The sequence below is a fragment of the Vombatus ursinus genome, unplaced genomic scaffold (assembly GCF_900497805.2).
Source record: "Vombatus ursinus unplaced genomic scaffold, bare-nosed wombat genome assembly UNPS02009573.1, whole genome shotgun sequence".
NCBI classification, from domain to species: domain Eukaryota; kingdom Metazoa; phylum Chordata; class Mammalia; order Diprotodontia; family Vombatidae; genus Vombatus; species Vombatus ursinus.
In genome coordinates this window covers 22,200,113-22,227,606 of record NW_020949351.1, presented here as the reverse complement: position 1 = coordinate 22,227,606, position 27,494 = coordinate 22,200,113, and the positions used below count along the sequence as shown (strand labels likewise).

The window sequence follows — 27,494 nt, the reverse complement described above, 5'->3', positions numbered from 1 at the left end:
TATTTGCCTCAGTTTCCTCAACTGTAAGATGAGGATGATAATAATAGCACCTATCTCACAAGGTTGTTGTGAGGATCCAATGAGATAATATTTGTTTTTTAAAAACCACTTAGCACAGTATCTAGCACATACTAATGTTACATAAAATGCTTATTTCCTCCCTTCCCTTTTCTTCATATCTAAATACTTTGTCACTTAGGACCAACGTGTTGGGTGATAGATTTTCCATTATTTCAGAACCTGTCTCACTAAATAAAGGGAAACTTGTCATCAAGACCATACTTGAAACCTTATTAAACTGAATTTGTCAGAACTTGCAGTCTGCTGGCACACTCTTTGAGAGTTAACTCCTCGCCATGATAAGCATTCCTGTGTGTGTGTGTATGTGTGTGTGTGTGTATATACACACACTCACAGAGACACACACACACAGATGATCCTCAGAGAAAGACATAGTATATATTATCTCAAAAAAAAAACCAAAACACCAATTAAACAAATATTTAAGTAAGGAAAACAGATAAGTATACCTATAAGCCCGTCTACTTTGATCCTCACTGTCCTCAAGAAACTGGGGTCGCTGAGTTTGTAGTTCCAGCTCTTCTTGTGAATCTTCTTGAATCAAACGAGTTGTCTAAAATTAAAAGGCTTAGATCAATATAAAGACAAAATCAGAGAGCAGGCCACTTCACTACCAGTACAATATGTACTATCCGTGTGCGCCAAAGCAAGTCATTTTATACCTCTGGACCTCAATTTTCTGATCTATAAAATGGGGCTGTTGGGCTAGATGCTTAGGTAGGTCTTCAAGCTCTAAACTTAAGATCTTTCAAAGAAAAATTAAACCATCTATAAACAAATCTATGAAGTAAAGTTACCATATTCTCACACAATTTTAATGTTAAGATTATCCCTCTAATGTGCCTCAAGCTGTACTGTGAGTTTGCTCCATAAGATTGATTTTTAATGTTTTCTTGTTCCTCACAAAAACTGATGAGAAGTATAAGAGACACAAGAGTGGTGCCTTTAGATCTGTGGGGCACCCTGAACACAGAATTTAAAAAAAAAAAAAAAAAAAAAACAAACCTAGAACTATTTAGGGTAACTCTAGAATGGCAATATTGGCTGGCATTATACAACTTACTTAAAAATGGGTCGCATACATAAGGAAAAAAAAGGAAAAAAAAGTTAGTTGTTTGCAACTTGCAACACATTTGACGTAAGCTGGGCCTTCAATTTTGTTTGGAAATCCTTTTATTAAAGGATTAACACATTTCTCATACCTTCTCAAATCTTCTATTTTCTCAAGCTCAGATGCCCAACTCTGTACTTCATTATAATGTATAATCTAATATCTGACTTTATTGAGAAGACTGAAGACATTTGAGGTGAATACTCTAAATTCCTGTTTAACCCTCCAAACTTTAAAACTTCTGATTTGATCTTTCTCTTTTCCTCCTATCTCAAATGAATGAGTATCTCAATGCTTAATTAAACTTTTATCACATTTTGTTCCTCCCCATTCACTGACAAACTTCTATAAAAAGTAGTTTATATCCAGTGCCTTCACTTCTTCATCACCTATTTCCTCACTCACTCTTCTGAAATAGCTTCTACCATTCTAAACATGTCTTGTAAGTCATCAGTGGATTAACAGCCAAATCCAGTTGCCTTTTTTCAGTTCGAATCCCTCATGTCACGGCAGGGGCTATCACTGTAGACCACTACCCTCTTCCCTTCTTGATGAACTCTTTACCTTTGACTCTAAAGTGTCCTGTTTCTCTTTCTACCTCTCCAAAGCCTCCTTTATCTACTCTTCTAAATTAGCTTCCCTCTCCTCTGTTTCTCCCCTCCAAGTAGCAGACCTCCAAATTTACCCTCTTCTGATCCCTTAATGAGAGTATGAAAATAAGAATATAGAATATTCTCTCCCTTAATCTTCTCTAGTTAAAAGTGATTCAATTATTACTTCTACACAGACCTCCCCAGTTTAGAACCCCAGCAGAGATTAAGAACTCTAGACTTGGATTTCCACATTCTCTAAATGTCTGCTATCATCTTTGATTTCTTCTTCACATATATAGCCTATTCCCAAAGTTTATCAACTGTGAAAAATAATTATTAATACCATTATCTTGGAGGTTCAGGGCTCCCCACTTCCCTTCTAAAATCCTGACTGTAAGTTCAGTCTTTTTAATAAGTATATTACTGATAATGAAATTGCATAGACTCTCCTTATTCTGGTTAGCCCCCCACCCAAGCTTGAAAGGAATTTAATCTAAAGTACAGAAGTCCATTGTGTTTTACTTGCAGTTTGTTCTTAAAGAGGACCCTGACGTGGGGAAGGTGATGCCATGACAAGCAAGTAAATTGGATTTAAGTGAGGGAGGGTTATGCAAAGTCACCAGCCTCACTTTCACCTCCAGAGCCATCTGGGTCCAAGGGCCAGATAGAGATCAAGACAACCGAAGGTAGCCCAGGATGCAGTGGGGATCCTTGGCCTTTTCAAGCTAAGGTCCTTAACAGGTCTCAGTTTGACAGAAGCAAAGCCTATTCAGTGATTAAGGTTTAGTAAGAAATGAAGCAAAGAATGGTCTCTTTAAAAAAAAAAAAAAAGATCTGGGAGACGAAGACCCTCAGGGTTTCTGGCCCAAAAAGAAACAACTGCTATTTACATTCATTTTGAGCCAATCAAGGCCCAAACAATGACCAAGTAGGGCTTGGCCCAGGACCTATTATTGGCCAATCAAAGAGCACCACAGTGATCTGGGGTTAAGAGGGTCTTTAAGAGGAAAAGAGAAAAAAAAGTCTAGGTGGAGATATTCTTTTGTCTAGTTAACCCAAGGCTGGCAGTGGTCTGGTAAAGCAGGGGGTGGTCTGACATAGAGGTATTTTCCCTATACTGGGGTGAAATGATGATGGAGAGGCATCAGCCCCTTTTGGGAGGGTATATAAACTGTGCAATCTAACCCCAAAGAGAACTCAGTTTTGATTGCAGCTCCTAAGGGATGCTAGCCTGCTTGGAGAAAAAAATAAATGTGCATACCACATAATTCTGGTTGGTTCTTTTTTTTTGTTTTTTGTTTTTTTTTTAAAGCTGAACTCTTTAAGGTTGGCACAACCTATGTAAAACTTCTCATTCTGAGCCTTCTTTCTATTCCCATTAATAATATCCTAATCCAGACTTTTATTAAACTTTTTAACTAAATTATTTCCATAGCCTCTGAACTAATCTACTCCCATTTTGCTCCCATTCAAATTCAATTCTTTCCAATGCTTCCAGATGAAGCTTCCTTATGTAAAGATCTAACTACTTTATACCTTTACTCGAAATATTCTGTGATTCCCTACTGCTAAATGACTAAAATCTCAACTCCTTAGCCTAGCATTAAGACTGTTTAAATCTGATTCCTGCTTACCTCTCTAGCATTTCATGTATAGTTCAGTCAGATTAATATTTAATGTCTTGGAACACATTCCAAACTTTCCATATTCTGCGTCTTTGCTAATAATTCTCCATCCTTGGAATGCTTTGAACCACCCCTATCCCTATTCCTACCTATTAAAACCTTACCAGCCTTCAAACTCAAGCTCAAATATAACTTCCTGAAACTTCACAAAATCATCAAGTATGGTCCAGAAAATGAATATCTTCTCTAATATACCTTACTAATCATATTATAGTATGGGTTTCAATATCTGAAGTCTGGAAGGACTCTATTAGGAAGTCCATCTAACTTTTAAATAGCCCAGCTAAGAAGCTTTAAAAAACAAAAATAAACCTAAACTTGGCTCTTTAACTTCAACTCATAGCTCCTAAGGTCATTCCTTAGGAGTCACTCCTAAGGTCATCTCCCTTAGGTCATTCCTCCCCCCCTCCATTTTTATGCCCTGAAGCTAAGACTTTTTTTTTTAGTTTTAAGAAAGTTTTATTGTATTTTAAAATGGGTTGATTTTAGGGAAGGGATCTAGGGTAAGGGAGAACAAATCTAACCCTTTTTCTATATGACAGTACCTCAAATTGATTGCAGACTTGAAGCTGTTTTAGAGATCATCTATCAGTTCCTTCATTTTACAGCTGAGGAGTCTAAGGCCTAAAGAATTTACGTAACTTGCCTAAGGTCAAAGCTGGCTTTTGACCCAGGATTTTAACTCCAACGCAGGATTTTTCCCACTATATCATGCTGCCACCTGAAAAAAGTTATCAATACTCATCTTTCCTCTCCTCAAGCCATATGCCAAAAAGACAAGGAAAAAACAACACTTTTCTTTCACAAGTTTAGCACCTCCACCTTGCTTCAAATGATCTTTACATGGCTTGGATTCAAGATTTTTTACCATCCCCATTGCACTCTTTTGGATGCTTGCAATCTTACCAAATTCATTCTTCAAATATGGTGCCCAAAATTGAACACAACACTCCAAACACAGTGGGATTAGGGTAGTGTGTTTGTTTCTAGATACTATGTATGCCTTTTGATGCCACAGTGTCTCATGAACTTTCTTGACTGCCAGGGCACATGTGACTTGTATGAGTTTGCAGTCCTCTAAAATCCTCAGATATTTTTCTTACAAACTAACTACATATCCTGACATGCCTCTGTCTTTTACTACCAATTTTTTTAAGTACCCAAGTTTTAAGAATTTACATATAGCTTTACTAAATTTCATCTTAGTAGACCAGCCCAGCATTCTAGCCTGTCAAGTTCTTTTTAGACTGTGTGAGTTGACTCTCTCAGCATTGTGTGATCTCTGGTAAGTTTGCCATCTTTGTCATCACCCAAATCTCTGTCAAAGACAAAGATCACTGGCAAATGCCACTGGAGACCTTCAAAGGTGATATGAAATTAGTCACCTATTTTTAAGGTCCAGTCATTGAATGGTTCTGAATGAAACTACTAACTATACTATCACCTAGTCTTATTTCTCCAACTTTTACAAAGAATAGCACAAGATATTTTATGAAATTCTTTCCTAAAACGAAGGTAAATAATAGCCTTAAAAGTATTAGTGTAGTAAATGATGCTCAAAAAAGAAATTAAGTTAATTGGATATGATTTAATGATGAAGTTGTATTAGGTCTTTGTGATCACTATTCTTTACTCGATATTAACTTTACCTTTATTAATACATTCTGGGCATTTGCCAAGAATCAAACTCAAGCCCAATGGCTTGGAATGGTATTTGCACAATTCTTATCCATTCTTATCCATTTTTAAAATACTGGATATTTGTCCTTAATACTATAATCCTGCTTGGTTTTTTTTTTCCTGCAAAATTTCCCCCTACATCTTTACTTAGCTGTAATATGTACATATATGTAATATATGGTATGAGATGGAAATAGGATAAGAAAGAAAGATGGGAGGTAGATGGATGAGGAAGGGGCCTGATGGCCAGGTACATCCTTCCCTGCACTCCTCCCTCACCTCCCAATTAAGCTTTAGTACTCCTGGTTCTCTTAAAATTTCCTTTAAATATTCTAAAACATCACCACCTTTATTTATTTATTTTGTCTCTGTGTTTGTGCCTTAAACACATTCAGAATTTTCTGTTCCTCAAAAAGGAAATCATGTGATTGTTTTAGAAACACTGTAAGCTCTGCTGACATACTTTCTTATCTTAGTATCTTAAGAGCTTTATTGCTCATAGCAAAAACACACAAAAAAGTCTTCCTCAGCACATAACAAATAATGGGTTCTGTTATTATCTCATTTTATCTATGTAAAGGTGGACAATTTATTACCTGGCATTTTGAAAAGCCTGTTATTATTAGAAGTGGTGCTATAGGGCAACCAATGGTGATATGCCAGGTGGTAAATCTTATTAAAAGTTTAGTGCTATCTCTAGAAGAACTCCTAACATTCCTATGGAACCATGTCATGCTTATCTATTCATCCAGTTATGTACCTATCCTTCCTCTCCTCTTCTGTGCATGTGTTTAAAAAAATCAAGCTGTGTCATGAGCTCTCTTTACCTAGGCACTTCATACGATTTCCCTTTTTTCTTCATCTTTGGAAATGCTTCTTTGTGTCTTCAGAATTTACTTGTTAAGAGCTTTCTATTCCTCTTAAGCTGATTTTTTCTTATAAAATTTCAGGCTGTGGAATTATGCCTATCGTCTCTCTTAACACTCTGAAATCTATCCTCTACAAATCTAGGGCAAGTATTAGACCATAGCAGAAATTTCTCTTCTTCTCTATTGCAAAATCTAATAAAGTGTTCATTTTCAACTAAGATTCCTAACATTTCTATCCTAGCAACTAGTTTCTTCTGATTGATGAGTATCAGATCCAAAAGAGAATATTCTCTTTTTAGTTCCTCTACCTTCAAAGAATGAAACCGTCACTAACACAAGACAAGCAAATTATTAGCTCCTGTACTTTTGGCAGACAGAAAGAGCTCCAGCAGGCACCTGGATAACTAACACCATCCCCCCACCCCTCCAACCCACCCCTTCCCATTATTACGAGCCCATGCCTGGAATACTTAGCTTGCATTCTGTTTCCTGACCTTCTAATTTACTTCTTTGCTCTGTCCAGGTAGTTGACAATATAGTATAACTATTTGGATTCCCTTTTTGCTTACTTGATTTTTATCCAAATACTCTTTCTAGTATGCTCTCCTTCCTTCCCAGGTATCCCCACCTGGAAATGATTTTTCCTTCCACAGACCTCAAAAAGGACTGCTTATCTTCCAGTTTAATCCTCAAAACATTTATTAAACATCTATGGTAAAAGTACTGTTTTGAGTTTGTTCAACAACATAGGACCATGCACAGATCTCTGGAACAATCCAAGTTCAGGATAAGAGCTAAGAAGACGAATATGATGAAGGCAGATGTGTCATATTCAATGGCTACAGTCTATTGACTGCCCCTTCTTTAACTACAGAAAATGGCTCCAAATGTTTCACTGTAGATTTTATAATGGCCATATATAACCTACAGTATTCACATGACAAATCAGTGCTTTTAAGTGAGCAATCAATAAATAAACATTTATTAAATGCCTACTATGCATAAAACATTATGCTAAATGTTGGGTGCTAAGGCATCTATTACAATTCATTATTTGTCATTTCCATAAGGGTAAAATAGAAAAAGAGATAGTGAATAAATATAAAATGAAAAGGTAGAAATCTATATCTCCAATAAAATCTTCAAAAATTACAAACTGTGTCTCATCCTTCCTATTGATAAGATTTCCTCCACAAGATTTCATACATTGTGCATCTTACCACAACATAAACATCTTGAAATTAACTTTAAACAGACAATACCACATACAATTAAAGAGGTCAAATCTCTACTAGGTTCCAAAGAACTACTACATTTTGGTAGTTGCATAAAAGATGCTAACAAGTTTATTGCTTCAATATGTTTCTCTTTCTAATTCTATCATACTGTCTTTAGGATATTTACTGAAAGCAAGATATATCTCTGGTGTTTTGTGCCTAGATAACAAAACATATGGCATGATATGACAGAGAAAATATTTGCCTTGGAAATTAGAAAGGTCTGGGTTCAAATTCCATCACAGAATTTTACAAGCTGTGTGATTCCTGATAGGGCACTTACTCTAACCTCAGTTTCCTCATGTTTGGATTTGATTACTACTGAAGTCCCTCTTCCAGGCCTAGATCTATAACCCTTTAAAAAAGATGCCACACCTAGTTTTTAATCAAGAAGTGACTATGATATTGACATAATTAAGGAAAAATCAAAATGATTTGATGAAAAATTAAGATAAGCAGGAAAACTTTTATAATGTAAACATTTAAAAAATATCACAAGTGATACAATAAGATTTTTAGCAGTAAGGTGTCTCTGTTTCTTCAATTATTTTTCTTTAGCCTTGTCTGAATCTACTAAAATTTAATAAGGAAAAGATAATCTAGCAGATATGGAAAAAGAAATAGATTTCTTTGATTAACCATAAATTATTTTTCAATAAATACTCACTACATTAATAGTGTCTGTATTAGGAACTTGAAGCAGGTTCTGTTGATGGAAACTGGTTGAAAGAGCCTGAGATTCTAGTGTGCTGGAATCTTGTAGCTGCTGGACAGGTGGAAATTGATTCTGATTATACGTATCAGTCACAGCAAAACCTGTAACAGATTAAAAAAGAGGTGGTCCAAACAATCTCCTAAGCCCTCAGTTTCTATATTTATAAAATAATTATTAATTGTTAAAAATATATACTATTTTAATAGTAGAAGTTTTTTGTTGTTTTTTTTTTAAAGACAAATCAACTCTATATTTCTAAATTGGTTTCAGAATTAGATATCATTAATTTAGGGGAAACAATATTGCAGGGGATAGTTTTATATTAACAATATAATAAATGGAAGATATATTTCTACAAAATTTGGATTATATAAGCTAAAAATTGCATTTCACAGATACCTGAGACTAAAATAGGAAACTGTTGGGAATTTGCTAGCCTGAACAGGGCCACTTTTAAAGAAGTGAATCGAGATTAGGGAGCCTGATGTTGCATGTCATCAGAGCAACCCCTGAGGCTTATGGCTAATGGACAGAGAAACAGGAATTTCTCCAGGATATTGATGTAATAGAAGACAGCAAGGAGAAACCAAGGTCAAATGAGCCTATAGGGAATCAGCCAGTAGCTTGCTAATGAGAATCAAGGTTCACAAATGAAGCCTCCTTCTAGGATATGGAAGATAATTACAGATAAAATAAAAGAGCTAATGAAGCAGAAAATATCCTGGAATGGAAACAAGAACATGTCATACTTAAAAGACAAACTGATGATGGGGGTCTTACATACTCAGACTTAATATTACAAAGTAATTGTTATCAAAGTTGTCTGGTATTGGGCAAAAGATAGAGAAAAAAATCAATAAAACAAAATAAATATAACATACATACATCTAAATATAAACAAATCATTATACTTGATGAATCTATAGAAATAAAAATTGGGGAAAGGATATATTATTTGACATAAAAATAGATAGAAAAATTGATAGGAAAGGAATTTGGACTACATCCTATGTCACACTCACCAGTGAATTCTACATAGATGAGAGGGCCATAAACATTTTTTTAAAAAATTTATAGAAAAAAATTTTTAATGGAATGAATGAAATATTTATCTCACTGGTGGAAAGGAGAACTTCTTTTTTAATTTCAACAATTGCGTGGAATTATTTGGGACAAGATGTCATGATCTATGTTAAAATAAAAAGACTATACAACCAAAAGAAATAATTAAAAGAAAAAGAATAGATTAGGGAAAACATAGCAAACATGCAAACATCATTGATATACAAGGAACAGTTAAAAAGTGACAGTAGTAACTCGTAATCCACAATAAACTGATTGTCAAAGAATATAAAGAGACAATTCTCAGGAGAGGAAATATAAATTTTTAAAAGTTATCTAAGAATGCTTATCTTTAATAATAACCAAAGAGATACAAATTAAAACAACTGTGAGACAGAACCTCTCACCCACTAAGTTGGTGAAAATAATTAAAATCAGTGGTGGCAGGATATTGGAGAACTTGGACCACTGGTATAACTGCAAACCAGTAGAATCACTTTAGATAACATCATTGGCAGTAAATGGTTATGAAAATAGGTTTACCCTTTTATCCAATAATTCCATTGTTAAGAATATACCCTGAAAGTATATAAAGTTATTTCAAAAGTTTTATATTCACAGATGTTCACTGAAATATTACCTATCACTACATTCCCTCACCCTCCCAAAAAAGAAAAAAGCAAAAACAAGCAAAGTAAATGTCCAATAAAATGGAAATGGCTAAAATCAGTTGTGGCTTCTTAATGATTGAACTCTATAAAGCAATTAAGATCAAAATGTGATACAGTGGAAAGAACAATGGATTTGGAATTAGAACACCAGGGTTCAAATTCCATCTGTACCACATAAAATCTATTTGACTTTGAGCAAGTCACATAACTTATCTAGGCTTCTTTTTCCTCAGCTATAAAATAAGGAGGTTGAATTAAATTAATTTCTAAAGTTTCTTCTAGCCCTAAATCTATAATCCTAGAATACAAAACCATTTGAAATGACCTTGATGAAATAATGTCATGTGAAAAAGCAGAATCTCAAGAGAGAACACTAAGATCAGATGAAGGAAAGTAAATAAAAATGAGCAGAAAAAGAATCCCGCCATATGAAAAAAAATTATCCCCATCAATTTAAAGCAACTCTGAGGGCCTCATTTGGATGAGCCTGGCAAAGTAGATAAAAATGGAAAATGACAAATGCTGGAAAGGTTGTGGGAAAATAGGCACATTAATAGGCACATTAATGCGGCTAGTGAAGCTATGAACTGGTACCACCACTCTGGAAAGCAATTTGCTACTATGCCCCAAAAGTTAATAAACTGTGCATACCCCCTGACCCTGGCATAATCATTACTAGACTTATACCTCCCACCCATTCCAAAAAAGTCAAAGAATGAGCAAGAGAACTCAATATTTACAAAAATATTTATGCCAGCTCTTTATGGAGAATGGATGAAAAATAACGGCACATGAATATAATTGAATACTATTTTACCATAAGAAATGGCAAAAGGGACAGTTTTCAGAGAAACCCTGTAAAACTTGTAATAAACTGATGCAAAGTAAAGCGAGCAGAACCAGGAGAGCAATTTATATAATGACAACATTATCGCAAAAACTAACAATGCTGAAAAACTATGAATATCTTATCAATGAAATGACTAACCATGATTCAAGAGTACCAAAGGTGTTACCCACCTACTAAGAGGTGAATGGAATTAATATGCTAAATGACACATATCTACACATTTGTAGATATCTGTTACACCTGGGTTGGGGTGAGGTGGGGAGGAGGTATAAGAGTAAGGCAAAGAAAATACTCATATCTGTAATCTCACCCATGTGGGTGTTCCCACAAATTATTACAAATTGCAAGCTATCCATGTTTACCTATACCATACATGTATAATCATAATTTCACCTGAAAGGATTTACACAACATGCTTGACAGTGCTGGTGAGTGAAGGGGGCAGGGGTGTCGTTCCTCATTTTCTCTTAATAGTACAAGAATAGCAGTTAAACATATAACCTACTTCCACCTTGCTCTTGCCACATGACTAGTCCATCTTCTTTTCTGATAATACATTTTTCAGATGACATTTTTTACTCTGCTTTTTCCTTATAGTTTCTTATTTATGCTGCAGCCTACTAAATCCCCCGCTCACCGCCATGCCTTTATGCTGGTGAGGAGTCCTCACCATTTAATTATTCAGCAACAGTAGTATTCCATAACTTATACCCAAACAATGACAACCAGAAGAATACTGATATTAAAAAAATGAAGTTTTGTTTCTGGGAGAAATTTGAAATTACTAAAGGAGCTTGCAGTTTCCCAAAGACAATTCAGTCTGCTGTTCTCCTTTTTATTTAATTTAGGGCCTGACTTACTGTCCATCTGTAATATCTGTCCAAGATTTATATAGTGATTACATTCATAGTCTTTATAATAACCATTTTTCATTCACTTGTCTTCTCCTGCATGGACGGTTAGACCAAACTCTTTTGAGAGTTATGTATCTCTTTCAGGAGGCTCCCTTGCAACCAGCACAATGTCCTACATTGGAAAACTTACCTATCTGGAAAACTTCACTATCAATAGGGAATCCATCCTCAACATTTAATGTGCATTTGGATCCCCTTCATGTCAAATACCTTTGGCAAGTGTACATTTCCCCTATTTTACATTTCATCTATTTCTTATAATTAGATAATAATAATGAGAAGAAGTATAATTCATATAGCTTTAAGGTTTGTAAGCACTTTCCTCTCAATATGTCAGGCTTCCCCAGGATTGAGTCTAGTCTATAATATATGCATGGGTCCAAAATGGAGGGAGAGTTGGTGAAGTCCTCCCCTCCCCCACCCATGCAACAGGGGTTCTAATTGTGGGGTTTTTTTTTGTTTTTTTTTTTTGAGGCAATCAGGGTTAAATGACTTGCCCAGGGTCACACAGCTGGTTTAAGTGTCTGGGGCTGCATTTGAACTCAGAACCTCCTGACTCCAGGGCCAGTACTTTATCCACTACACCACCTAACTGCCCCTGTAAGCACTTTCCTTATGGCATCTCATTTGATCCTTGCAATAACACTGAAAGGCAGGTATTATTATTATCACCATTTTACAGAAGAGGAAACTGAGGCTAAGAAAAATTAAGTGACTTCCCCAGGATTACACTGTTAGGAATTATCTTAGGCAGGATTCAACTAAGTTTTTCCAGACTCCAAATACATCACTCTATGTCTGCTATATCACCAAGCTGCTTGAACATCAAGCTTACCTCCGTTGTTATATCTTTAATAGATTCATATGGTTTTAACAGAAGATATCTTATTGGAAGATAGCTATTAAGGTGATGTTTTCCACCATCTAACCAAATGAATGTTGTTGATTTTTAATTACAAACAATAAGCACAGTGAATTTTTTCTATAACTTTCAATTATAAAATAGTCTACACTTGAAAAAATCTGCCTCTTCTCTACTAATACTGCATCAAGGATGTTTTTGATACATGGATAGATTATTCTTATTAAAAAAAAAGACAGAAAAAAAAACAGGAAAATATGGGATGGTAATTGTTGATGCTCTCTTCCTCACCTTTGGGGGTGAGTATGAATAAAATCTAATGTTTTTTCCAATTCTTTGATATCCTTCAGATACCTTATGGATCAGTCCTTCAATGTCCTCAAACTTTCAGCACAGATATCTACTTGGTCCAATACTACTTTTCATTTATCATCATATCTAGGACTGTGATAATAAGAGTCCAAATGTGGTAGCTCTATTGTATTATAATGGGGGGAAAGGAGGGAAAGAGAAAAACCTGTTTATAAAAATCCTCGTCTATCTCATCTATTCTTCTTCTTTCATTTTTGTCCTTTACTGTCCTCAGGTAAAAGAAAGGAACAAGCATTAAACATTTTTTATGTGCCAGGTACTATGCTAAACCTTTCACAAATATTATGTAATTTGATTCTTATAACAACTCTGGGAGATTGGTGTTATTATTATCTCTATTTTACAGTTAAAGAAATTAAGGAAGATAAAGGTTGAGTGACTTGCCTGGGGTCACCTAGCTAGTAAATGTCTGAGGCTACATTTGAACTCAGGTCTTCCCAACTCCAGGTCCATCCTCTACACTGTCTCACCTAGCAGGATACCTTAGAATGCTTTTCCTTAATTGGGTTTCTTGCAAAACTTTCTTCAAATTAGTTTCATCCTTTTCTTACTTTATCAGGTTATACTGCTTGTAATGTTCAGCTCCTTAAGATCTTATGGAGATGTTTCCCTTGGCTGCCACATCAATCTACTTAGAAAACCAGTAAAGTATTGCTGACAAAAGTGCTCTTTAGATTATTATGGTCAATTTATTATGGCAATTCATTTATATCATTTGAAATTCTGTATGAAATTATGGTAATCTGTATCTATGTCCTTCCTTCTATGTATATTCCATTTTTATCATCAGTAACTTGAGTCAAGATGGATTTTAATTGTATACTATCTTTCTCTCATTATTATTCTTTTTTGTGGTTTGGTACTAATTGTGATCACTGTTTTGACAAATTTGTGATCTGACCTCACACAAACAGCTAACTGAAGAATGACTTTCATATCAGTAACAAGTTACTTCCTGTTTGCTAAAATATTAACAACCTCATCTTTTATGCTATTATCCAAAATGTTGTAATTCTTTTCTCAAAGAAAGAAACTATGATACATTGGCCTGATGCTTTAGGGTCATTTATAAGCCTTTGTTCTCTCTCACTTCTCATGCCTGGATCTCTGGTTTCTGAACTTATCATTCCACCAAAAAAATTCTCTGCAAAGTTGCCAATGATCTCTTTAATTGCCAAATCCACCGGCCTTTTCTCAATTTTCATTCTCCTTGACCTCTCTGCAGCCTTTGACACTGGTCACTCCTCTCCAGGTTTACTCTAGGTTTTTGGAACTCTCTCCAGGTTCTTTTCCTCCTTATCTGACCACTCCTCCTCTGTCTCCTCTGTTGGATCCTCCTCCAAATCTTGCCCTCTATTTATAGGTATCCATCAGAGTTCTGTCTTCAGCTCTCTTCTCTTCTCCCTTCTACTTCTACATCAGCACTCATGGATTTAATTACCAACCCTATGGTAACGATTCTCATAGTTACCTTTCCTGTCCCAATCTCTTGGCAACTCTAATTACCTCTCACATATCTCAAACTGGATGTCCTATAGACATCTTAAACTTAATATCTCCAAATCAGAACTCATTATATTTCCCCTTACCACCTTTCACGTTCCTACCCTCCCTGTTACTGTAGAGACATCACCATCCTCCCAGTCCTTCAGAATCTCAACCTAGGAGTCATACTGGACTCTTCACTATATCTCACCTTCCATATCCAAGCTGTTGCCAAGGCCTATTGATTTCACTTTTACAACATTTCTCAAACACAGCCCCTTCTCTCCTTTGATACTGCTACCACGCTAGTGCAGGCCCTCATCATCTGCTTAGTGGGTCTGCCTGCCTCAAGTCTCTCCTCATTCAAATCCATTCTTCATTCAGCCACTAAAGCAATTTTCCTAAAGTGCAGAGGTGATCATGTTACCACCACCATCACCACCCTCCACACACATACTTCATAATCTCTAGCAGCAACCTATTGCCTTCAGAAGCAAATACGAAATGCTGTTTCACATTCAAAGCCTTTCATTACCTAGCCCCTCCCCTCACCCTCCAGTCTTCTTACATCCTACTCCTCAACACATATATGCTCTTTGATTCAGTAACACTGGGTTCCTGACTGTTCCATGAATAAGATACTCTATCTCTCAGCTCCAGGCATTTTTTCTGATGACATGCCCCTGCCCCCATCCCTGGAACACTCTCCCTCCTCTGCTCTGACTACTGACCTCCTGGGCTTCCTTTAAGTCCCAACTAAAAGCTCACCTGCTATAGGAAACTTTCCATAACCTCTCTTGCTTCCAGTGCTTTCCCTCTTTTAATTATTTCCTATTTGTCCTGTATATAGCGTGCTTTGTATATATTTGTTTGCATGTTGTCTCTTCCATGAGATTGTAAATTCCATAAGGGGAGGGACTGTTTTTCCCTCTTTGTATCCCCAGGGCTTAGCATAGTGCCTGGCACATAGTAGGCACTTAATGTTTCCTGATTGATTTTTGCTGTTCCTTCTCATTTAATTTACAGCAAGAATGTCAAGATTGATAGGATTCAGTTCTTCTAATAGTATGGACACCTGTTGTTTAATGGATAAAGGTCTCATGAGCATTTAGAGTACCAACAGCTAAATGAAAGTGTAAAGACAGTCTAAAAACTCTATGATTCTTAGCATTCCCGTTCCATTCTTTTACCTTGCCACTATATCACTGCAGAAGTAAAAGGGGGACACATAATACTGGTGCTCACTTTGTATTTTTATCTCATAACATGCTATCATCAAAGCATTTATTGGCAAATAGTGAACCTACAGGTAATATGCTTCTCTCTACACTACTAAACTGTTCCTTAGAAGCCAGATTCTATCTGATGCCAAGAACATACATAAAGCCTTTCCAGTATGTCAGAATCTGCCTGTACTCTACAGGCATACCTTTCCAAATTCCAGGGTCAAGTTCCATGTCACCATGAGGAATCAGAGTAGGTCTTTGGGGAAGGCAAGAAAATTAATTTAAATGTAAATAATTATTGAATATAGTTATTTTTATTAATGTTTAATGCCAAATTTCTAATGAAACATTTAATTTAAATTATATATCTTTCTTCTCGGTTAGCCTTGTGTTTTTGTCTTCTTAGATGGCTATCAGAAAAAGAAGTTATTTGAGAAGCAAGAAACACAGAAACTACATGAATCCACGGAGTAAGGATCAAAATATTAAATATCCATAAAGATGGCTAGTTTTTGCTAAATTTTTTTTTCATGTTAGTCTCTTGTTATGAGGGAGAATGTAAATGATAAGAGATTGAGAAATGTAGATGGTATATGAAATTAAAGATAGCTATAAAATTTAGAAATAGAGAAATATAAACACAGGATGAGGTAAGCTGATCCTCAACACTAATTTTCAACAGTATTTCCACTTGGAGGTGGAGTTTAATAACAATACTACGCCAATTCCATGCAGAGCTTTAAAGTTAACGTTCTCATAACAGTCCTGTGAGGAAGGTAGCTGGTTTATTTTTATACCCTTTTTATTAATAAGGAAAATTGAAGCTTAAAGAGCTTAAGTCATTTGCCCAAGGCCTTAAGTGCTAGTAAGTGTCAGGACTAAGACTCAACTTTTGACTTCGAGATTCTTTCCATCATAATATATTACCATCTTGCATCAACAATTTCATTAAAATAGATCAGAGCAACATCATGTGCATTATTATCATATAACATTAACTAGTTCAGAGATGCTTATTACAACATAAGACCCAATGGGAGCCTGCAATTATTTTATTTATTTATTTATTACCTGCAGGTAATAAAAATGTAACATATAAAGGTCCTTTTGCATATCCATCTAATTATTTTTACCAAGTTCCCAATTTAGATCTCAATGATCATTATCTGGCTCATGAGAAACCCTAAAAACTATCATTGTAAAATGACTACTGGAGTCTATTGTTTGAGGGTTCAGAAAACCACAAAGTAAGACTCTCCATCCCAGAATCACCTAATCAGTCAATCAGCAAACATCTATTAAGTTATTAATATGGGCCAGGTACTGTTAGATGCTAGAGATACAAATTCAAAAGTGAGGGAGTATCTGTCCTTAGGGAATTTATATTCAACATGGGAAACAACATGCTAACAGATAAGAAAATAAAGAACACATGCAAAATAAATACAGAATGTTGGGTGTGGGGGTCAGGAAAAGCTTCTTAAAAGAATGGGCAAAGTCATGTCAACAGGAGGTGGAACATCACATATGAACAACAAGAAGGCTAGTTCAGCTGGAAGCAGGGAGTGCTTAATATGCAAGAAGTATGTAATCAGCCTAGAGAAAATAAGCTGGAGTCAGAACATGAGGAATTTTAGATGGCAGAGAAATCTGTATTTCATTGTATAAGTAATAGGGAGCCAATGAATCATAGTAAGAAGAGAAGTGAATTGTCTGATTTAATGCAAACATAAACATTTTGAATGTATAAGCTCAGCTCATTATATATTACAAAATGAAGCAAAATTTAAAAGAAACATCAAGAATTGTGGTAAAATTAAATTTTTAAAAAGCTATATATTTCTTTTAAAAGATCTACTTAATCAATACACACTGACCTTGAGATAATCCTGTTGATTCATAAGACTGCTGTGGGATAGTTTGCTGTTCAAACTGACTGATGTTATCTTGGAGAGTATGTTCAGAAGTCACAAACCTATCTAAAGTCAACATAGATACAAAGAAAAATTTAATGATTTAGGCAAGTATAACAGATTTTAGTATTTACTAATACAAAAGCAAAGTTTTAATATTTAATCTTAAAATTAAAACTGCTTAATCTCAAAAAATAGATTCAGAAACCCTTTCATCTTAGTTATAAAGTCTGTTCAAGCAATACTTTAAAAAAAATTAAAGATCAGCTGCGGAAATTTTAGCATATATATCTTACCAAGCCTCCTCAACAAAATCCAGTCAGTTGGAAGAGACATATAATAACACATAATATATGTGAATATGTAATAATATATAATATGCACATGTATATGAACACATGTGTCTTGGACAGACACTGCAGAGTGATAATAAATTAGGCCCACAGCGAATACAATAAGAGATGGTACAGAAATGCATTTCAGAAATCTAAGCAGTGATTTAAACAGGCTCAAATTCTCAAATACTACATAAGTGGATGTTTTTAATCCTAAGTATTACTGTCATGTTTGTTAAAATATAATTTCTTTCATTCTATATGGTGTTATTTGGTACCTGAGATATCCAATGCCTACTAGTTTTCTGACACTTTTTCGATGAAAATGTATATGATACAGAGGTAGGAGGTTCTGTTATCTACAAAATTTTGGCCTTTCTCATTCCTTATTCTTGAATCATGCTTTCTCATATTTTTTTTCTACCTTAACAGTTTTTTCTGAAAGTAACCAAGTTTCACTATAGGTTGATTTAAAAGGGAGGGCAGGCCTATTATGTTTATCTCTTATTTCATCCTCAAGAACCGATGTTGCTGCAATTAGGTGTAATTATTTTCATGTGGGTTTTTTGGGGTTTTTTTTTTGCACATGCTTATTACTATTGATGCCTTTGGTTTGATCATAAACCTATTTCACCAACTCCTTTCTTTGCCTCTTCAACATGTTGTTATGGAGTTATTCCTCTACTTGAGAAACAACTTACATCTTTCTTCTGGTGATGAATTCCAAATTTATATACTAAGCTCTAGTTGTTCCACAAATGACCCCCTCCAACTACAATACCACATCATCAACTACTACTATTACAGCAACATCACAAATGAAAGAGAATTAATCTTTTCTCCAAAACTCATCTCTTTTCTGGCTTCATTATTTTTTTTTGAGGAAGCCAACAGGAGTTATCCTTGATTCATTCTTCCATACTGCCTATACTTCCATATATAATCAGATGCCAAGTCTCATTGATTCTCTCTCCAAAACATCTCTTTCCTTCATTCAGTCACCAGGAAGCTTTGTGCCTTCAATATCTCTCATCATAACTATAGAAAAGTTCATCTTATTTGCTTCCCTGCCACAAGTTTCTCCCTTTTCCAATATATCTTCCAAATTATTGTCAAAGTAGTATTACATAAAGCATATGCTTGACCATGTCATTCATCTAATCAAAATTAGCCTACCTGCTGTTCCTCTTACATAACATTCCATCTCCTGTATCAATTCTTTCGCATATACTCTCTCATGTCTGGAATATACTATCTTCATTCTTCTCAGAGAGAAGGGCCATCTCCAGTCATCCTAATATATAATATTGCCACTGGAACAAGATGGTTCCAGAGGACAAAGTAAGGCTGGTGACTTGCACAGCCCTCCCTCACTTAAATCCAATTCACTTGCAAGTCACAGCATCACCTTCCTGATACCATGGCCATCTTCGAGAACAAAGGACAAACAACAATTCTCTCAGAATTACTACCTTCTTTCAAAGGTCAACTCAAGTACCATTTCCTACATGAAGCCTTTTGCTGAGCATTTTTTAAAATCTCTGGTGCTAGGGAAGGTTTATTAAATGGTAGAAGGGAGAAATATTCTTAAAGTGATGTAATAACAAAAGGCATTAATAAACTCCAAAAAATCATGGGGTAGAGAAAATGTAAATAGTGTCTTCAAAAGTTCAAAAATGAGGTGTCAACAAAATTCTATTGGTATTTTTTCTTAAAGACATTATCAGTAACACACATAATCAGAAAAGAAATCAAAGTGTAGAGGATAGAAAACCTGTTATAGCAATTAGATGACATATCCAGCTAAGTACTTTGTCAGGAAACTCAGAAATCTTCCTGAAAGTAACATTCTATAAACCAATTCAATTCAACAGATATTTATAGAACAACCTTATATACAGCACTATACTATGCAATACAAGGATAAAAAGGAAGTATAAATACAGTCCGCATCCTAAAAGTTTTATATAATCACTGGGAAACAAGTGGAATCTATAGTTAGTATTAGTTTTCTATTTATACTTATATTATTATTCCTTTTTAAGGGGTCAATTTTTAGAGATGCACCTAGTATTCAAGGGAGAGGTAGTGAGCCAACAACCGTGTATGATTGGCTATACATGACTGCCAACATATAATCAAAATGCAAGACAGTAAGTGATGCTGTCAAGAGATTACAAAAATGAAGAATTCAATGTAGACCAGAGTAGTCTAGGACAATTTCATCATTCCATATACAATAAAAATACATCTTTAACATTCAGAAAGTTACCTTCATCTGTCTCCAAAGGTTGGTCTGTCAACTGCTGTCCAAGGCCAGTTTCTTCTGCACCTACTACATGTTGCTGGTCCAATTCCAAAATGGCTTCATGATCAGTAGTGACAGCTTCACTTTGCTGTAGTTCATCACTTTCAACTTCTACTTGCATCTGAGTAGAAACATGAATGGTCTCCTGATCTACTGTGGTATCATCTATAGAAGCAGCTTGTTGGTGCTGTTGTAACTGCTGAGCAAGTTCATATCTTTAAAAAAATAAATAAAACGAAACAATTGTCAGAAGTTCTTATAATTATCTTTAAAGAAAATCATTTAGAAAACTATTTTATGAACTAGAATAACATTTTATTTTTATCCTTCTCTTCTACTGACCTTCTCTTTTCCCACCTCATAAAGTATCCCTCATTACAACTTTAGTAAAATACGATAAAAAGAGCAATAGCTTTGGGGTATACCTGAGATTTAATCCTAACTTTGCAACTTACTATCTAAGTGATCTGTCCAAATTTGTTTAATATCTCCAGCCTCAGTTTTTTCATCTGTAAAATGACAGAGAAGACTATACAAGACTATACAATTATCAAAACCCTTAGATTTTATGATTATTTACTATTTTAAGAGAAGTTTACCTACTATTTAAAATTTTCTTTCTTGTTGAAAAGAATGAATTTGGTACTCTTAAAAAAAAAAGATTTGTGGAACAGATTAAATATCCATCATAAAGAAGTGATTGAAGAGGGAAAGAAACAAGGATTTATTAATTGCCTACTATGTGCCAGGTACCATGCTAAGTGCTTTACACGTATTATCTCATTTGATCCTCACAACAACTCTGTGAGGCAGATGGTGTTTTGATTAGACAGCTGAGGTAACCGAGACACACAGAGATTAAATGACTTGTAATGTCTGAGGATGAATTTGAACTCAGGTCTTCCTGACTCCAGGCCTATTCACTGAGCCACTTAGCTGCTTCAATAAACAAATCAGCACAGTGTTCAATTAAATCCAAAGATCCAAATTATTGGGTTAAGTTCTCACAATTCAATAAGAACTTCAGAGAACACTGTAAAGCAGTCTGGCAGAAATTCCATTAAGAATAACACTACATGTGTCTCTGATAAAGGCTTCATTTCTAAAATATATAGAGAACTAAATCAAATTTATTAAGAATACAAGTCATTCCCCAATTGATAGATGGTCAAAGGACACGAACAAGCAGTTTTCAGATAAAGAAATTAAAACTATCTATAGTCATATGAAAAAATGCTCTAAATCATTATTGATTAGAGAAATGCAAATCAAAACAACTCTGAGACACCATATCACGCCTATCAGATTGGCTAACATGACAAAACAGAACAATGATAAATGTTGGAGATGTGGGAAAATTGGAACACTAATGCATTGCTGGAGGAGTTATGAAATGATCCAACTATTTTGGAGAGCAATTTGGAAATACGCCCAAAGGGCTATAAAATTGTGCATACCCTTTGACCTAGAAATAGCACTTCTAGATGCTATTGATACTTCTAGTATTCCAAAGACAGAAAATAGATACTTCTAGTATCCCAAAGACATCATACAAATGGGACCCACATGGACAAAAATATTTATAGCAGCTGTTTCTGTGATGGCAAAGAACTGAAAATTGAGGGGATGCCTATCAACTGGGGAATGGCTGAACAAGTTGTGATATATGAATGTAATGGAATACTATTGTGCTATAAGAAACGATGAGCAGGCAGATTTCAGAAAAACCTGGAAAGACTTGTATGGACTGATGATGCCGAGTGAAGTGAGCAGAGCCAGGAGAACACTGTACACAGTAACAGCCAGATTGTGCTATGACTAACTTTGATAGACTTAGCTATTCTCAGCAATGCAAAGATCTAAGGCATTTCCAAAAGACTCATGATGGAAAACACTATCCACATCCAGAGAAAGAACTATGGAGTCTGAATGCAGATCAAAGCATACTATTTGCTCTTTTTTTGGTTTGTTTCTTCTTTCTTGTGGTTCCTCCCTTTGGTTCTAATTCTTCTTTACAACATGACTAATGTGAAAATATATCTAATAGGAATGTATATGCAGAGTCTATATTAGATTGCATGCAGTCTTGAGGAGAGGAGGGAGGGGAAGAAAATTTAAAACTGAAAAGCTTATGAAGTGAATGCTGAAAACTAAAAATAAACAAATTAAATAAATAAATAAAGAATAATACTGCACACAGTGGGGTTTGAGAACCAAATGAGATAACTTATGCAAGGTGCTTTGTAAAACTTGAAGTGCTATAGAAATGCCTATTATTTTTAACTATTATTCTATAGTCACTTGTCCTCCAGTCAGGTGATGACTTCATTTCCAGAGCCTTCAACTGTACTCCTACTGAGGCCAAGCAATGTTTATAAAACAATACAATAGTTTGCTGGTAAATTACTAACAACTGGGTAAAAAATGTATGCACACACTTTCAAATTTAATCTGCATTATTAACACTAAGTCTAGACAATCAACAAAACAATAAATCAAGTCCTGATGTGTACTAAGTGCCAATGTCCGAGGTATAAATGATCACGCTGAAAATTTAATAAGAAACAGTTGGAGATGGCTCCAGCACACTCCTGACTATTTGTTATTGTTGTTCAGTTGTTTCAGTCATATCTGACTCTTCGTGACCCCAATTGGGGTTTTCTTGGGTTTTTTTTTTTTTTTGAGGCAATTAGGGTTAAGTGACTTGCCCTGGGTCACAAAGCCAATAAGTGGCAAGTGTCTAGTCTGAGACCGGATTTGAACTCAGGTCCTCCTGACTCTAGGGCCAGTGCTCTATCCAGTGCTCCACCTAGTTATCCCCCATTTGGGGTTTTCTTAACAAAGATACTGGAGTGGTTTCCCATTTCCTTTTCCAGCTCATTTTCCAGATGAGGCAACTGAGGCAAAAAGAGTTAAGTTGCCCTGAGTCACACAGCTAGTAAGTGTCTGAGACCATATTTGAACTCATTTAGATGACTTTCTCAGACTAAGGCCCATTACTCTATCCACTGCACCATCTAGCTGCCCCTATACTGCTGCTTAAAAGCAGCTATCATGCCTCTCTAAGTCTTCTACCTCTAGGCTAAACTAGTTCCTTCAACCAACCCTCATATGCCCTAGTCTCCTTTCCTCTCGCTATCTTGGTTGCCCTTCTCTATACAGCTTCCGATATGTGCCTCATTTTCGGAAAGACATTCACAAGCGGCGATTCATCTAGCTATTCCCCAATGGACAAATGATTACTTTATTTCCAGTTCCCTGCTACCACAAAAAAGTGCAGTTATAAACATTTTTGTGTATCATAGAGCCTTTCTATTCTACTATTCCCCTATATATTTTACATATATATGTGTGTGAATATATATATATATATACACACACACTATTATTCCTACTACACTAATATACTACTATTCCCCTGTACCCCTAAACCTGACCCTATACTACATGCCAAAATAAACTTCAAATGAATAAATGGCCTAGCTATAAAAGGTAAACACATTAAATAAGTAAAGAGATTTCATAACTATGATTAAGCAAAGAGTTCTGGACCAGGGATAGAGAAGATCAGAAGACTGAACAGTCAGTTTTGATTACATAAAACTGAACAGCTTTTACACATAAAAAATAAGATCAATGCAGTTAAAATTAGAAGAAACACAATTAACTGGGGGAAAATCTTTGCAGCAAGTTTCTCTGATAAAAATATGATAGCGATACATTTGTAAATGATTCAAACATAGAAAGAACAAAAACTTTACTTAATAGATAAATACCAACCAATACGTATAATCAGCTATCAAGGGGAAAAAAAAACCACTTTATCAACAATCATATGGGAAAATGATCCAAATCACTAAAAATCAGAGAAATGCAAATTAAAATAATTCAGAGGTTCTACTTTACATCCATTAGATTGGCAAAGACAAAAAATGAGAACAGCTGGTGGAGTTGCAGGAGGTAAGGCATATTAATTATTGTTGATGGTGCTGTTAAGTGATCTGGCCATTCTGGAAAGCAATTTGAAATTATGCACAGAAAGTAACTAAACTTTGCATACTCTTTGACTTAGTAATACCCTTGGAGACAATAGCCTCAAAAGATATCGAAGACAGAAAATGCTGATATGAACAAAAATATTAATAGTAGAACTTTTTAATTGTAGCAAAGAACTGGAAATTAAGGTGATGTCTATCAATTTGGGAACAGCCAGACAGAGAATACAGCTATAATGGAATATTATATCATAAGAAATGATAAAAGGGATAATCTGGGAAAACCTGCTAATATTGAGTGAAATAAACAGAATCATATGAAGAATTTATTATAAAGTCTACAATACACACAAAAAACCCCAACAACCAACTTTTAGAACGGGAACTTTGAACAATGCATTAACCATTCATGACTCCAAAGGACCACGTGAGCAACCAAGCTACCTAAAATAGAGGTGATAGATACAAAGTATAGAATGCAAAATATTTTTTAAGACATGGTCAGTGTGGGAATTTGTTTTATTTGACTACATTTGTCACAAAAGAAGGTTTTGGTATAATTTGGGAGTGGGGGTATGATGGAGGAGACATGGAGGTGATCTTGGTATGAAAAAAGAGAAAAGGGTCACTGAAACATCTGAAGAAAAATGCACAGAAGAGAATTGAAGGAGGGTCAAAAGGGGCAGACTGCAGGACAACTTTTGAAGCAAAGCATTGAATTTATCATGTACTTTAAAAAAAGCTACATAAAATTGACATTTGCAGTTTCATACAAAATCCTCTTTTTCCCCCATGTGGAAATATTAATATATTAGTATTTGTCAAGTTTAGAGTAACAAATTTTATTTTTTAATTTTAAAGTTAAAAAACACTGGTGTTTGAGAAAGGATTTGGATTTCTGGGCCATAGCTTAAAATAAAGGAAAGAAATTCTTTAACAAGAACAGAAGGCCTCTATTAAGTGGCTTAAGGAGATCATTGCCTAGAATCTCACAAATCTAGTTAAAATAGCTTTAAACAGAAATTATAGGGGATTAAAAAAGATTGACACCTATTGACACATATATTGACATACAGGCACCATTATAGATACATTAGACTCTAGTGACTAGAGAGTAGGTAAAATGTAGCAATAAGAAGAATAGCAATAGACACTAATAAACTCATAGAAGGCCAAACCCAAGAAAGGAGCTATTTAAAACAAATGTCCTGAGATATTTTAACATAAACGCACAAAGTATGTATACAAGCAAGGTAAAGTAGAGATCCTAATGTGCAGAGTGAAATTTGACTTCATAGATGTCACTATGTCTTAATGAGATGAGATTAATGACTAGACTATGGCTCTAGAAGATTACAGCCAATTCAAAAGAAATAATTCATGCTAAAAAGACCTGGGGAATTTATTGAACTACATGCTCAACATGTTAAACAATGTGATATGGCAGCCAAAAATGTCCACGATCACAGAGATAATGTTTCGGAGGTGGAAATTTAAATATCCTGAATCCAAAGCTAGCCCGCTGTCTAAAACTACATACTATGTCAATATATGAACTGTTTTTTACATGGAAAAATGAAGTGCTGGGTGTAGAAATCCTTAAGATTAAAAGTAAAACCAAAAAATCATATAATACCTACCTATGTGTCTTCATGTGTTTTTTACAATTTAATGAGGTCTTAAATGTTTTTTGACAATAAGGACACATATAAGGTCGAAGATCATTATGAATGCCCATATGTCTCCTTAGGCTACCACCAGTAGTAAAAGCTCCATTACATATAAGACACTTGAAAGCTTTCAGCCCAGTATGTGTTCGGATATGTGCTTTCAGCACTCCTGCAGACACAAAACCTCTTCCACATTGAGAACACTTAAAAGGTTTCTCACCAGTATGTGATCTAAGGAGAGGGGGGAAAGAATGAGTAATAATATCTTAAATTAGTACAGTATTCTAAAATTTGCAAAGCATTTTTTATATATTATCTCAGAGATCCTCACATTAAGCCTGTACCACAGGAAAGGTAGATATTATTCTTCTATTATAAACTCAGAGAAGTTCACCGATTTGCCCAACACAATACATCCACTAAGTAACAAAGCAAGAGCTAGAATCAGATTCTGGGATTATAAATCCAATGTTCTTCCTACAGTAATTCTCATGATGAAGTTTCTATTTCTTCTTCAATATTATTAGTTATACAAGAACAAGCCTGAAAAGTATTAAAAAAAATAATTCCAGGATAATAGAAGTTATCATACACTAAAGTCCTACCATAATACCTAATCATAGCACAGAAGTGACCCTTGGCTCTCTAAAACACTATGTTAACAGAATATAAAGTTTAATACCTCCTACCAAGTTAAAAAGTCATTAATTATGGTATTGTTGACGAATTACATGTTTAAATTTTATAATCAGCCCAGATAAGTTTGGAGAGGTTCATTACCAGAAGGTTGGTCATCAGGTGATAATTTTCTTGTAAGCCAGGGAAATTTACAAAGTCTGTCAGTTAAGGCATAAAGGGATTATGATCTACACTGTTGGAGGGAAAATCCACAACCAATAAAGTCATGGATTCTGGAAGTGTTGAAGTATTTCTATTAATACCAAATATTGATGCTTATTATAATATGATATTCTCTATAACCTCCACGATGCCAGTGATTTAAAGAAATAGGGCAAAAGAAACCACTCATGTAAAGAGTTAGGAGGTAAATCCAAACAAAGTAAACCAATCATAAAATTATTCTAGACCAAATGAGAAATTTTGAGCATCCCAAATTAGCTTTACTCTCTTCAATGTCATAAATTCTATTGAGATATTTCCATTGGTCATTAGGCCACTGAATCATACCAAACTCTACCTTTTTAAAATGAACTCATTTGCACAGCATGATGTAGTGTGCAAATATTTTTCTCAAAATAACACTAATATGAGATAATTAGTGCAAAAGTTATTTTCATTTTACAAATGAACAAACTGAGATTCTGAGACATTAAATGACTTAAGCCCATGATCACATAACCAGTGATCCCACCTCCACATCTGGCACTTCTTACCCTACCTTACCATACTGATACTCTCCCAAGCAGCTAATATTGACAGCTTGTAAATTTTCAAGTTTACAAAGCACTATATATACGTTATCACATTTGATCCACATGAAAATCCTAAAAGGTTACTGAACTTTCATTTATATTCATTATATGTTATCTTACCTGATATGCTGTTTAAGATGGCAAGATTTTTTATAAGCCCGATGACAGTAAAAGCATTTGTATGGTCTATCTGCTTCGTTGACAAAATTATTATTAAAGTAATTTTGAAAAAACTGGCTGTTTCTTGGGATTGGCTGAATAAGACCTAAAAATCAAAAGAAATGCTATGTTTATTGTTAAAGGTATTTTTAAAGCTTAATTACAAGTTATAATTTAACTATTCATAATAAATTTTGTTCCTGAAAAGCTATGATTAGATAGCATTTC

At 34.9% G+C, this 27,494-nt stretch overlaps 1 protein-coding gene across 5 annotated transcripts in view; it reads right to left on the bottom strand.

Annotated features, from left to right (window-relative positions):
- Nucleotides 1-27,494, bottom strand: part of ZNF236 (zinc finger protein 236) — a 212,040-nt gene that overhangs the window by 80,046 nt on the left and 104,500 nt on the right. For all 5 annotated transcript variants that reach the window (XM_027852409.1, XM_027852410.1, XM_027852413.1 and 2 more), the window contains 6 exons: nucleotides 27,228-27,372; nucleotides 25,645-25,905; nucleotides 19,974-20,224; nucleotides 17,331-17,432; nucleotides 7,964-8,112; nucleotides 531-634 (listed from right to left, as the gene is read on the bottom strand). In XM_027852409.1, the coding sequence (XP_027708210.1) occupies nucleotides 531-634; nucleotides 7,964-8,112; nucleotides 17,331-17,432; nucleotides 19,974-20,224; nucleotides 25,645-25,905; nucleotides 27,228-27,372 (1,012 nt within the window). The remainder of the gene's footprint in view (nucleotides 1-530; nucleotides 635-7,963; nucleotides 8,113-17,330; nucleotides 17,433-19,973; nucleotides 20,225-25,644; nucleotides 25,906-27,227; nucleotides 27,373-27,494) is intronic.